The 15591-nt window shown below is 37.2% G+C and overlaps 1 protein-coding gene across 1 annotated transcript in view; it reads left to right on the forward strand.

Annotated features, from left to right (window-relative positions):
• Positions 1-4883: 4883 nt before the first annotated feature.
• LOC131029712 (U-box domain-containing protein 24) overlaps positions 4884-15591 on the forward strand; it is a 66131-nt gene continuing 55423 nt past the window's right edge. The window contains exons 1-2 of the mRNA XM_057960328.2: positions 4884-6307; positions 8228-8519. Of these exons, the coding sequence (XP_057816311.1) occupies positions 5120-6307; positions 8228-8519 (1480 nt within the window). The 5' untranslated portion in view covers positions 4884-5119. The remainder of the gene's footprint in view (positions 6308-8227; positions 8520-15591) is intronic.

The raw sequence follows: 15591 nt of genomic DNA on the forward strand, positions 1-15591 counted from the left end.
TCTTTCCAAAGAATTACTTGACTGAATAGACGGGAAGGGGTGCTTGGCTTACAATTAGGTTGGATGTATATTTTGGTAAAAATCCACGATGAGATTTGTTCATCCACTACTGTACGAAGCAGACGTTGCCAGGACAGGTTTTGAGAGCATTCTCGGACTCGAGGACCATAGTTTTCTAAGAAAAATCTATTGATATAGTTGGTTTGCCATGATTGGAGGCCGAGTTTGAATAATTTTGAAAAGAAACAAGATCTTGTGGGGAAGACAAGATCATCACAGGGGTATGGACAGAGAAAGAATTGGTCAACATGATGACCATGCCTAACTAACCACTCTTGATGTGCTCAGATTCGGGGATATGGGATGTTAACAGGGCATTTTGTTGGTGGAATAACAAAGTGTGAGGTGGGGAAAGTTTCACAGAGATAGTTCAGGATTTCATAATCAACATCCTCTGGAAATGGGGTTTCAACAAGACCTTCACTTGTTAGAATCTCATGGACCTTGAGATAGTTTTGCCTCTCATATTGATAATTTTTTACAATCTGATAGCGTTGATCTATGTTTGACATTTCCACGCTCTGTTGTATCCATGTGCATTGTCAATTTGCATCATGCTATATAGTACAATCTTTGCATGTGACCTCAAAACATTACTTTAATTTGTATATACATACATGCACATTATCATATGTATATACATACATGTAGACTAATTGGCATGCATTTCTACATGTTCTTTGAATTCAAAGATTAGATTGGTATGGAATTGCTAAACACTTGTACATGTCCCTGAATGCAAATATTGAATTGGTCTGCAATTGCACAGTAAGTCGTATGCCATTATATTGATTGACATACATATATATGTATGAATAGTGATGCATGCAGTCACACACAGACACATATATACGTAAATACTCACACACACACATACACACATAGTCACAAACACATATATACACAAATATGTTTCAATATATAAATGTATGCATATGTATTTGACTTTATATGTAATCACATATGTGTGTGTATATATACTCATTTGTGTATATGTATGTATGTGACTGTGTGTGTGTATATATATAAATATGTGTGTGTGTGTTCCTAAAGGTATTAATACATAATTGGAGCCCATTAGATATGTGGACCCCATAGAAAGTTATTCATACATATACAACCCATATATATGTGGACCCCATCTGTTGATAGGAGGGAGCCAACTCAGCTATATACATGGCGAAGGGTGAAAGCTGGCAGCCACCTCATATACAATTGTGCATGTATTAATTGTATACGCATGACAATTACGAAGGGTGAAAGGTGACAACCACCTCCTATAAAATTGTGCATGTATTAATTGTATACACATGACAATTACGAAGGGTGAAAGCTGGCAGCTACCACCTATAAAATTGTGCATGTATTAATTGTAAACGCATGGAAATTGGGAAAGGGTGAAAGGTGGCAGCCATCTCCTATACAATTGTGCATGCATTAATTGTATACACATGGTAATTGTGAAGGGACACAATTATTAATTGGTTAATAAACGAAACAAGACGACGAGAGAGAATAAATATGAAGGCAATTATGAAAAAAGTAATGAAGTTGCTATGTAATGTGTTGGTGGGATATAGTTTTAGTTAGTTAAAAAAAACATTCCCTGCATATATCCAGAAGGTTTGTATATGTGTGTAGTGTTTGCAGAAGACATGGAAGCCACCTTCACCCTTTACACAATGAGACAACAGCTGGTCTTTAGGGGCCAGATCACCGATAAAAGGTTGAAGACTATATTCAAGTTCAGGGATGGAAAAATTCTTCGGTATTTGAAATTGTTTCTAGGTGATTATTTTATGAACACAAATCACCGGTACTGGACGAATGCAGACATCATGGCCATGGTGGCAGCTTGGGCTTGACAGATTGGGAAAAGTTCAGAGAAAGTTAAATGGTTGTTGAAAGAAATTGTGGACGATGAATGGCTACTCAATCTCGATGAACTTGTCGTAACGACTATTCTAAGGCTAGGGTTTGAAGTGCCTAAGCAAGAACCGGGTCGTGGGGTTCCTAAAATTTTCCCCTTCATTCGATGGGAAGTGGGGGCAGACTGCAAGGCAGGTTCTGCCGAAACCACACTCGGATGGACGATGCTAGAGATGTGGCTCATTAAGATGAAGAAGGCAGATGAAGGAATGTCGGGTGGTGCAGGTGAGGTAGGAGGTGAGGGAATGTCGGGAGGTGTAGGTGAGGTGGGAGGTGAGGGAACGTCGAGAGGTGCAGGTGAGGCGGGAGGTGTAAGTGAGGCGACAGGAGAGGGAACGTCGCGAGGTGCAGGTGAGGCGGGAGTTGCAGATGACACTGGTTATTGGTACGAAGTACTAGAGATTTATGTGCACTCCAACGACGAAGAAGACTACGTCTCCTCGCCCAAGCAAAAGAAGCGAATGCAAGACTGAATGAATATGTGTGTATGTGTGACACATTTTGGTAAGCATTATATTTGTCAATATTTTTTAATTTAAAAGTAACAGAATATGTAAATTTTAATGGGAATGGTTGCTAGGAATCCCTGTCAATACTTGGGAATGGTTTGTGGGAATGCTTGGGAATGGTTTGTGGGAATGCTTGGGAATGCTTCGAAATATTTCGGATTAAATGTTACAGTTTATACAGTTCTTAAAGGAGAAAATGTGAAATAACAGTGTGATGTAGAAAAATATGTATGGTAACAAGAACAATACCCGTGTGCTTTTGATGAATCTAGTCGACTGCTGTGCATGTTTGCCACTCCGTGTTTTTTCTTTCTGTTTTTCTCTTGCACTGTATTTCTTTCAAATCCAACTCTTGCAATGAGATGATAATTTATGTTTTATACATGGATTGTGTGGTTTCCCCCTTTTTAATGTGTTGTTTCGAATTTGAAATTCGAATTTGCATTGTTTGTCCATTGAATTTGCAAAAGTAATTCATATAAGCCTGATTTGATTGTTTTTGGCTGGAATTTGGTAGCCATACACGGTTTTTGTCGTGGTTGTAGGTGGGAGTTGGTGTGAAGAGACGTGAAGGAGACAGAATGGGCTGTACATAGGCGACAAAGTGTTGGATATTGTGCCAAGGGAAGGAGGTGTCGCAGCGTAGACATGGACCCAAACTAGCCAAAATGTGTTGTGTGAGGGGTCGCAGTTGGGTCCACGCGTGCTATGTTGGCCATATTAATGTTTATGTTATGCTTGTTTTATTGGTGGTTGAGGACACATTACATAAACTTGTTCATGTTTAAAAGTTTTACAATAACATATTTTTTTTGTTAGAGGGGCCCACCCTTTGGCATGGTGGCACGTGAAAGTGCCCACGTTGACATGTGTTTATTTCGTAAGACTATGTTTTAATATTTATAAATGTTATGCAATGTTTTATGTTTTTTTGGTAATGGATACATGTATGGCTCAAAAGATGTTATGTTTAAGTTGAATATTTATGTGTTTTTTTTCGTTATGTTTTTGGTGTGCGGTTGCACAAGTTTTGCCGAGTAGGGCGGTCATGTGTGGGGGCCATGGTGCGCATGTTCTATATCACCTTCTAGACCCCTACATGTGACAAACACACTTAATTTTTTTTTTTTCAAACTAAAAAAATCAAAACTAAAGTTTAGGTAAGGTGCACACTTGTAGGCTCCCTCCCCTACAACATATTTTTATTTCCCACTTTAACTTTATGTAGGGGAGAGGGACCAATAGTTGTACAGAGTTCAATAGTCGTTATAGCAATTGTGCATATAATATCCAGTCTTGCCACATATTTATATTACATAATGTAAATAAACAATCCACATGTAAATAAAAAAATTACCAAATGTTGATCAAAATGGACCAATACTTGGAACATAAGAGAACCCATAAATGTTATATTAAAAAGACATAAATACATTAATTAACAAGTGAAAAAATGTGTTGATCAAAATGGACCAATACTTGAAAATAAGAGAACCCATAGATCATTTTTTGTTTCAAATAAAATATATCATAGCTATCCACTATAAGTATGTCATATATAAAATAAGATACTCACTTAAACAAGTAGTGTTATCATAGTGTAAAAATATTATTCTTATGTGTACAACTATTGGGGTAGCAATGTATATGTGTGGAGTATTTCATATTAGTAATTTGTCCTATCACAAATATAAAAGGTGAACACAATAAATACCTTGTTTTTCTCCATGAAATGTGAGGGATTGTCCAAAGATTTAAGTGTTCAACAATTGGTCCCTTTGTGTTCCTATAAGTTTTATTTTATATCATAATATGTTGTTTTTGTGTTCAACTATTGGTCGTTTAGTGTTGGATATAGAAGTTAGAGATAACACACATTTATGATTATTAATAGGTATATGGTCCATTTAAGTTTCATATAAGTTATATTCTACATAAAAATACGATATTATATTAATTACAAATGATATTTTTTTATTCAACAACTAGGGATTTTTAGATTAAGTTTTGGTCAAATTTTTAAAAAGTCATTTTTTTGACCCTTCGCACTAGACATGTTATTTTGACGACTTGCATGATGAGTCATGACTTCAAACCTTAATTGTAGATAGTTAAGTGCCCATATTACATTCCTAAAAAAAACGGAGGTCTTACGATATTCCATGTAATGGCTGCATGTCGACGAAATTAACCCTAATGACTACCCCCTCCCCAACCGATTTCATATCTAAGACGATGTAATCTAGTATGAACAGTACAATTAACAGCATAGATTTCTCAGCTAATGTCCACTCGGAGATCATGCACACGGTGGCGTATTGAAGTTGTTTAAGTCCGATGAATGTAGTCAAACCCTTCCGTGGAGGCTAGGTTTGACCACATCATAGCACTGTTTTAAGCTCTCGTTGACTACCTCATTCCATGATTTAATTGGAAATTTCATGAATCCTTGGTAAGAAAGTCGTGGGAAATTTGTGTGTGGTCCGGACGACTAAATTCCATGTAGCTTCCATTGAAGTTCATCCGATGGAGTGAGGAGAGGAAGAAGGTGGGAGGCGTGGGGAATTGGTGGTGATTTGTGAAGGATTGATTGCATTGGAAATTGGCATTGTGGGTGAAAAATGTCAGATATTGCGACGACAATTGGGTTGAACATAGCGAACGAGCTGATAGGAAAGGTGCTGATGCAGATACGAGAGACGGGCAGCGCGACGCACAATGTTCTGTTTGCAAAGCGGAGCTTCAGGGAATTGCAGAGCCACATAACGAAAATAGAGCCGATTCTGGTGGCACTATGGCACCGGAACGTGCAGGGGTCGTCGGATACAGTGAAAATTGCGTTGGAGGAGTTGCAGGAGCAGCTGAACAAGGCGTCGAGGCTCATCAACAGCTACACGTCGGGAAGCTGGATGTACCTCTTCTTGAAATTGAAGCTGCTGCCTGACGAGATGAAGGAAATCACAGGGGGCATCGAACGGAGCTTGCACGCGTTAAGAATCGCGACGCTGGATGTGTCGCTGGAGATCAAGGAGAAGACGGTGGCGCTGTGCGAGACCATGCGCAATGCGGAGTTCAAGGCGGAAGTGGGGACGGAGTCACTGGTGGGGGAAATTGAGCGAGAGATGCAGCACATGCAGAGCGACAGCCGCCAGGTGCTTCAGCTCATTGTGCAGGTCGCCAACGCTATGGGAGTCGACATGGACCACTCTTCCCTCCACTCCGAAGTGGAGAAGGTCCGCCAGAAGAAGGAGGCGCTCGAGAACAACAAGAAGGAGGCCGAGGCCTACATGCTCAACCAGATTCAGGCCTTCCTCTGCCGCTCCGGCATTGTTTCTACGGATTCTTCCCTGCCTGTCTCGCAGCCGGTGCCTCTGTACTTCTTCTGCCCGCTCAGCGAGGCCATCATGGAAGACCCCGTCGATCTGGAGACGGGAATTACCTACGAGAGGTCAGCCATTGAGAAGTGGTTTGAGAGCGGCAACACCACCTGCCCTGTCAACAAATGTGAGGTGCAGAGCCGCCATTTGATTCCCAACCGTAATCTGCGAGAGCTCATTCGAGAGTGGAAGCAAAGCAATGCCAAATTCCGAATAGACACGGCAGCGACCAAATTGGCCACGGAGGCCGAGGCTGAGGCCGCCCTTGTCGACCTCTCAACTCTCTGTGCCGAAAGCAGCTCTTACAGTCGCCTCATTGGAGACAAAGGTCTGATCCCCGCAATATTTCATCTTACATCCTCTAATTTGGACTCCGTGCGCCTCAAAGCAATGCAATGCTTGTGTTGTCTTGCAGAACACGATACTAACAAGGTACGATTCTGTAAAGTGAAATATTTTTACATCATCATACTCCATGATCCGGATGGCATGGATAGCAATTTAAAAGACTATATTTTCTTTGACCTAATCAATTTTTTTTTATTATGCATGCCAAATTATTATATATGTCGGCCCATAAGCAACTTACCATATGGCTCAAAACATCCCTAAAATAACCCGTACATCACAGCAAACTTCTAACCCCAGCCTCTACCAGCGGCTGAAACTCTCCTAAAAATCAAAATTTAGAGTATCTTATGTTTTTCTGTGGCCTCTCCACCAGTTCGCCATTACTGTCACATAACTTTTCGATTAAGTTGTCTTTCCGAAGTGCTCCAGAATAACTTTCGCGCCCTTTGCAATAAAATGAGATATATTAAAGTTTTTTAGCACTCTTAACGTTTCGAAGAGTTGCTGTACACATTTTATCAGTAACATTTTTGGAGGAAATTTCACACCTTTTGTAGGATGTCACTTACAAATCTTTGGAAAATATGTTCGTGGGTAGTATTTTGGTTTTATGTTTTTTGAATTGATCACATTTCATGGGACAGCTGACGTAGAAAAGCTAGTGCATTAGTACCTTCTATTGGTCCTTGCCCTTGCTTTGGAACCAGCAGTTGGTTAGCTGCTGTTAGTTAGTGATTACTATGTTATCTTTTGAGGATACAGGATGGCTGACCTGGGTTGATAATCCTGTTTTGATGTTTCGTGATTTTCTCTTGTTTTTTTGTAGCTCTCCAAGTTCTTGCGTTAGCAATGCCCTCTTCTCCTCTTGCTATCAACTAGCATCATTTTACAGTGTCTATGCTGTGTGGATCCCCTTGCTTCGTGCGGAGCAATTTGCCCAGCTTCATAATGCGACACAGCATGTTCTCTCCCTACTTGTATGACTTAATTTGGACAGTTGGTGTCAACCATTCTGAAGGGTGGTAAATTACTCTGCATAATGATTGTCATAATTGATCATAAGTTATGATTTACACGTGTCACATCTCTACAGATGGAATTTTGTTCTACATCAATATTTAGTATCATTTTTGAGGTGCATAGGGGCTTATGCTATAAAGTTTTAGAGATGTTTAAAACTATCAGATTACTTTGTTGGGTTTTTTTAAGTTTCGGAAACAATCCTGCCTAGCATATGTGGTACTTTCCAGTTTGTCTAGTGCTAAGTATGCCTGTACTTGTGCTCTTTGATGAAAGTACTTATGTGTAACTATACTAAGTTATTTCCATTAACGTTGGCGGTTATATGCTACATGTGATGCTCAGGCCTTTTCTGGGTTTTATGTCCATTGTGATTTAACTGGAAAGATTGGAACCTATGAATCCACTTTGTATAACCCCAAGCTTGCATCACTCTGCTGCCCATGAATCAAAAGATTCTGACACTCACCAAAGGCAATTTATCCCTTTGTAAAAGGGGTAAAAATGATTTTCCCTTCAAACAAAAATAACAATACAAATTCTTCTTGTCAAGAGACGTACATGATTTGTATAATTTTGAATCTCATATCTTGTTTCTTTAGTTCGTGCAGTATTGACTTGAAACATTTCTGTCACTCATCAATATGATAGTTATATACCAAGGAACCCTTCACAGTGAAAGTATATCTGCCTTTAAATTTTATATTTTTGTTCTTTGCTCATATAGAACATTGCAATATCATTTGCTTCTTTATCCAAATACTTAACCTAATCTGCAATGTTTAATATGGCCCAGATGATTCCACTTCTATATGCTTCATAATTTTACTGTGCAATTTTATCCCATTAATTGGCTTGATTTTGTAAATAGTAACCTTTTGAATGAGAACCATTTCTTTTGGAGTAGTAACCACCACGTGGGGAATCCTTTACAATATAAAAATCAAAATCAATATGATGTCAATTTTTTTCATGCTGCAGGAGAAGATTGCAAAAGCTGGGGAAATAGAGGAGATAGTGAACTATCTCACAGAAGAAACCGAGATGAAGAGCCTAGCAGTTTCTTTGCTACTAGAGCTTTCCAAAGATCATCAGCTACGAAACATGATAGGGGAGACTCGAAATTCCATTCCTTTGTTGGTTTCCATGCTGAGTGGTCCACATGCAGAAAAGTCAAGAGAAGTACTTACTAACTTGTCAAGGGTGGATGCCAATATCATAGAAATGGCGGAGGTTCACTATTATGATCCTTTAGTCAACCAGCTTATACAAGGTACACCTCCTATGCCCTAGGTATGATATGAAATTTGTAGGCCATAACAAACTTCATACCCATGTAACAGACACATGTACAACTAAAAGAGTAAGTGCTTAATCTAACCTTAATTTAGCAAACATAACAACCATTAGTTTTCCTGATAATTATCCAATTTATCTAAAACCCCTAATGGCAAAATTAGATATAATACCAAGTTGTTCTCTTAATTTGACAAATTTATCTCTGCAAATGGGTTCAGTCATTATATCAGCTTTATGGACTAATGGTCAAATGTAATGGTGATGAACATCAATATGCTTTGGTTCTGACATGGTAGGCTAGATTCTTAATCATCTTGAGAAAACTTTGATTGTTGCAAAATAGTGAGGTTGGTGTTTTTTGGTCAAGTTAAAGATTGATCTATATCCTCTTCTTGCCTCACAACCTGTACTGACTATGGATTTATATTTTAGTTCAGTGCAAGATAAGACACCTATTAAAGCTTGCTATGCCAAGAAATAACCCTTTAACCAATAGTAAAAAGAATAGCTTCTTCTAGCTTTGCCAGTATCAACTGAGCCAGCCTAATCAGAATCAGTAAACTGCGATGCCATGAAATCTGTAGAGCATTGATATTGAATTCCAAAGGTGAGAATCTCTTTAAAATATTGAAGATCTCATTTTGCAGCTTGTCAATATTCTTCTTCTGGTTTGGACATAAATTGAGGGAGATAGAACACTACAAAACATAGGTCTGGTTGAGTGGTGTTAAGATAAATCAAATTACTCATCAATTGATGATACACTAATTTTGGGACCGGTGTTGAATCAATGTAAGTTGACATTTTTATTTCAACTTCTATAGGTATAAATGTTGGATTACACTCCATCCTGAAATTCTCTCGAAGTGCTTTGGCATTACTTAGTTTGTGCTAGAAAAAGAGCATGACCAAGTGGCCAAAATTCTGCATCTAAACAGTACTTTAGGGGGTTGAGGTCTTTCATGTTAAAAACAAAACAATCACGTGCTTTCACTTGTTGGATAATCCCGGTCTCACTCTCGGTGATAGCAATATCATTGACATAGATAATTATAATCATTATGCCATCACCATTGATTGCCATGTATAGATTAGGTTCACAATAACTTCTTCACAATCCTAAATCTCTAGGAGGTTGATCAATTTAAAATACTAGGCTTTAGGAGCTTGCTTGAATCCACATGATGACCTAGTTAACCTACAAACCACATGTTCTTTTCCAAGAATCTGGAATCCTTATGGCTGAACCATGTACACCTTACCCAAAAACTTTCTATTTAAGAAGAAAACTATTACAACTATCACAACCCATTGGATATGCTCTCCATCAAAACTATCACAACCCGCAAGTTGTGTGCTAGAAAAACTACTAATTTGACCAAAGGTTACCAGGAGATGGGGGTACTTGGAGACTGGTACCGGTACTGGTACGACTAATTTTCAAAAATAGGAGATGGGGGTACTTGGAGACGCCATTTTAAAAAAAATATAATTTAATGATTTCCAAAACATATCATGACAAAGAACTTTGAAAACAAGAACAGTGGTAAAGTTTAACATTAACTTTAAAATTGAACGAAAATTGAAATTAAAATTGCTTATATTGCTGATACCATAGCCAGTTTAAATTGTTTAGTGTAAGTAAGGTAATATAGATGTTGAGCACACTCAATATTGTCGGCTAAATAGTAAAGGTAATTTCTCCTTAGACTATTACAATGATAGAAATTAGTCCTCTCAAAAAGTCTACATTGTCAATAGATCCGATCACTATAACCTTGCATGGATTTTTGTCTTCCTGTGAAACAATTTCCTTATGTCGTTTCCCTACGACTTTGCTTTGCTGCAAGCTCTTATTTATTTGCTTTTTTTTTTGCGTTTTTACTGAATTTTGCCCTAAGTTTTCTAGGAGGAGACGTCAGCCAAAAGCACCCTATGCGTCAAGAAGTTTCCGGGGACGTCTTTGGTATTGGAGACGCGTCTCTGGTACCAATACGCGTCTCCAGGGGTAGGAGACGGGTCTCCTGGTAACTCATTGTAAATTCAAGGTTACTAGGAGATGGGGGTACTTGGAGACTCCGGAGACTGGTACGACTAATTTTCAAAAATAGGAGACAAGGGGTACTTGGAGACGCCAATTTTTTTTTAATATAATTTAATAATTTTCAAAACGTATCATGACAGAGAACTTTGAAAACAAGAGCAGTGGTGAAGTTTAACATTAAATTTAAAATTGAACAAAAATTGAAATTAAAATTGCTGATAACATAGCCAATCTAAATTGTTTAGTGAAAGTAAGGTAATATAGATGTTGAGCACACTCAATATTGTCGGCTAAATAGTAAAGACAATTTCTCTTTAGACTATTACAATGATAAGAAATTAGTCCTCTCAAAATGTCTACACTGTCAATAGATTCGATCACTATAACTTTGCATGGATTTTTGTCTTCCTGCGAAACAATTTCCTTATTAGTCATTTCCCTACGACTTTGCTTTTCTGCAAGCTAATCTTATTTATTTGCTTTTTTTTTTGCCTTTTTACTGCATTTTGCCCTAAGTCTTCTAGGAGGAGACGTCAATTTTTGGTTGGGAGACTTCGAAGACGGCAGCCAAAAGCACCCTATGCGTTAAGAAGTTTCTGGAGATGTCTCAGGTACTGGTACACGTCTCGGGTACTGGTACGCGTCTCTAGGGGTGGGAGACAGGTCTCCTGGTAACTAACTATAATTCAAAAAAAATGCCGAAAAGTCCTATCTAATTCTTCAATTGCTATCAAAATATACTTGTTATCTTCTACAATGATGACTAACTGTAAATTGAAGTGCTAGGGTTTTACTCTTTGTATTTTACTTACTTACGATATAAGACTAAGAAATTACTAATGTATATCTATTTCGTTGACATGCTTCTGGTTATTGTTGTATTAAGCATTTGGTGTAAATCGATTTATAATAGTTAATAAGGTTTCCATACAACGAATTAGACCTATTGACTAATGTACATGATATAAAGATCATCAAAGTACAATGTAAACATTTAAGGGAACAAAATTTGCATTTTTAAAGACTTCATATCATAATTCATTTCAGTTGAATGTCCACCAAATCAAGCTTCATGAAAATAGTTTTCTATTCAAATCAAACAATTGACATACATCATACATGAAGATTTAATTACAAAAAACCTAAAATACAATATATTTGAAATATAAAGATGATTTCTTTCTCCTAAGAAAAATAATATATATTTTCCAGATTTACAATACTTTGATATGTTATAATATACAATAAGGGGACAGTTTTTAATCATTGAAAACAAGTACAAAGCTGATAGTTAGTACATATACAAGCTACAAGATTTCAAATTGGAAAACATAATTATCTTTCACCGTGTATCTATAGAACTGACTATTGATATCCTCAAGTATGATGTGATGGTACTCTTGATAGAAAAGCCTATAAAGTATTAGAATAATATTGCATTATCTTTTACCTCTAATTATTGAATGACAACATACATGAACAAAAACCTGAAATAGAAAAGTGGAAGAGAGAGAGAGAGAGAGAGAGAGAGAGAGAGAGAGAGAGAGAGAGAGAGAGAGCATCATGGGAGTGCTTTTCCACCAATCACAGGTTTGTATGGCTCCCTTGTATGCTACCTTGAAAGGTGGGACTCTACACTTCACGGCTGTGGTCACAAGAGTACACTTCACGGCTGTGGTCACAAGAGTGTACCACATAGGAAGAAACTAGGAACAAGTGCAGATGACCACTAGTTCTTTTCACACATAACACAAGACAACACAAGCATAACCCTACCCTTTGTGGACATGGTCACAAGAGTGTACCACATAGGAAGAAACTAGAAACACGTGTAGATGACTGCTATTTCTCTTCACACATAACACAAAAGATCACAAGCACATTCCCTTGGCCAAGGTTTGAAACATAGTACACATATGTGTAGACCTTAACTGGCCTTAAACAATAATAAATGTCTCATGATAATCTCACGAACCTATAGTGTTGACCTTACCTTGATAATCACGAAAGTCTAGATAGTATCACTAGATAGGACCTCTTCATCTCCATCCAAAAGACGGCATATGATATCAACAATATTACTAATCATTCCTTTGCAGCAACCTCGTGGATCTCAACTTTGACCAAATGTATTCTATGGGATAATAAAAAAAAGATTGAAGGAGGCCTCTATTAGCCCTACTAATTCTTCCAGCTAACTAGAAAAACAATGTGAGATGAAAATTGAAATCAACAATCGCCCCATCCCTGCGTGCATGTTCAGAGAATTTAGATGAAATGGATAAGGCTCCCAGAAGCCTCACCATTCTGTTCAGTTGCTCAAATGATTGAACATGAAGAAATAGCATGACTTTTGAAACAATTCAAACACACTAGAACACATGTTTCAATCATTTAAAACAACTCAACTCAGATTAGTACAAGTACATACTAGACCACACGAGTACAGATTAGACATGACTTAAAATATAATATTATTCCAAAAGAATAAGTTCAAAATGACAAATCCAAACCGCCTATATATAGATTTAAAGTCACAAGATTTTAGATTATCATTTATAAGGTTGCTAGAGAAGAAGGATAAAAATTTGAACAGCCAATCTTGCTTAGTTGATGGAAAGATAAAAAATTGATGTAAGAAAATTTCATTTGATCAATCGTATCAATCTTAGTTCAAAAAAAAAAAATTGTGCCTTTTCACAATCACCAGTCCTGAGTAACAAGTTCCCATCTTAACATGACAAGACAAATTATACACATGTAAGCACTTTTACACACACACACACACACATATATATATCCTCTGTGTTTGTATTTATAATTTACTAACCTAATCAATCCTTTCCCTTTACATCACTAGTCAATGTTTTTAGCAAGTATAATGGATAGGAATACTTAAGACATTGCCCCTTGGGCCATATGAGTTAACAATCGTACCACAAGAAACACATTACCAGTTTCTACAATATTGGGTAGACACAAATTACAACTCTACTACCCAAGCCATACCTCTCGATCTTGGCGACTAAACAAAATTAGAACAATAGACAAATGTTCACTCCCTATCATAATTTAATCAAAGTTTCTCTAGTAAATTAAGCCATGAGTGGATCTAGTCAAAGTTTCACTAGTAAATTAAGCCATAAGTAAGATCTACAAGTATAGCTTAGACTATTAACAAAAGACAAAATAAATAACATGAAACAATAGTGAAAATGCCTCTTTGATATTGGGATGTTGCTTTATGTTGCGGGGTAAGATGAAAGCTTTATAACAATCATCAACATTTCCGCCGAGGGTTTGAAACAAGAAAACATTGCCATTATTGTTCAAAAATAAGCAGACCCAAAGACTTAGTCCAAACAAGATCATTTAGTAATGGACAGCCCTCAATAAACAGGGCATACATTAAATCTTCCCAAAACTGCATTTTAAATCTATCTAATGGTTCATAAGAAATCGAAACCCCTGTTTTAAGTAAAACAAACACATATATACCAAGAACATCCTGACTATACAATGGCAGCATAATACGCAGTCCAAAACGCTCCATACGATTTGGATTTGATTGAAGACACTCACTTAATATAACAAGAGAAGAGTACAATAAATTATGGCAGCTTCCTATATCATTAACCTGCAACCTTTCTTTTCCAAGTATATGACAAGCATAAAAAAAATCAACGAACAAGTGAAAGGAGCCCCTTTTCATGATCCTTCCTCATATTTATAATAAATAACAGTAGAAAAGAATAAGAAGAGGAGGAACATGTAGAATAGCTAGTATCAAGAGAAAGCACGAAATCATCACCATCATTTGTCTCATAGGATATAGTGTCATGATGAGTCATAGAGACAAATTTAGTAAAATCCTCTAAATGCAACGGAAAACATGCACAAGGTCTATATAGGATGAAAGATTAGACAATCATGATAGAATTTTGTGCATGGAACATGTAGGCTTATGTACGTCACACAAGAAGGAAATATCATCAAGGACAAAGGGGTAAGAATCCAGAAAGTGAGAACAATCCATAGCTGATGATGTATGCATGCAAGGAATCCCAAAATAAAGCGTCAAAGGACTTATGGTACAAGATATAACAATGAAGCTCAATCAAGAAAATGGTGGGTGGGTAGAAAAATTAGGAAAGGGAAAAGGAAAGGAAGGGTGCTGGAGAGCTTGGGTAGGTGTTAAAGAGCTTGGAGTAAGTGTTGAGAAGTGGTAGAAGAGTGCTACTAGGATTTGCTCAAGTTATTAGAGAGTGTTATGAGATGTTATGTTGTTTTAGGTTGTATCGAATGGAGAGGAGAATGAGTTGGCCAAAGTCTGTCTTTTTTCTCCTCAAATGACTTGGTGTTGACTTTGGGGCAATGCTTTGAAAGACTTTTTGGGGTTGTTTTTGGTTATACTTCGATTTTCAAAGAAGTTTGTGGAAGGAAGAAAGTTTTGGAAGATTAATGTTTTTTGTTCTGATTGTAGAATGGAGGTTCAAAATGTTGGATATTTAATGTTATGCCTTTAATCCTATAGGTGCACAAGGTTATGTGTAGTCAGTTTGTGGCTACCTTACTTTTAAGTAAGTTATATAATTATTAATATCATTTTATAGAGGTAGTTTTAAATTGGCTTGGGTAGCATCCAAGGCATAAATCTGGTATATATAGGAGATAGACGTTGGTTATTTTAATCATATTGTGTATTTGTTCTTATTGAAGACTTGTTATTATCAAGCATTTGCAGCATATTTCCTATTAAATTCTTCTCTTGTACAGGTTATTTTATTACAAGTTGTATCGTAGCATGATCTTGGCACTGTGAATGTAAGAAACAGGGCAATTTTTTTCTATTTTGGAGGTCATGTTGGGAAGTGATCATGGCATTGTGAAGGTAAGAAACAAGGCAATTTTTTTCTATTTTGGAGGTCATGTTGGGAAGTGCATCTCTCTCATTTTGGTGTTTTTTGTTGACTTCTAGAGGGTTGATCAAGGGGATCTTGAA

This window comes from Cryptomeria japonica, chromosome 9 (assembly GCF_030272615.1).
Source record: "Cryptomeria japonica chromosome 9, Sugi_1.0, whole genome shotgun sequence".
NCBI lineage: Eukaryota > Viridiplantae > Streptophyta > Pinopsida > Cupressales > Cupressaceae > Cryptomeria > Cryptomeria japonica.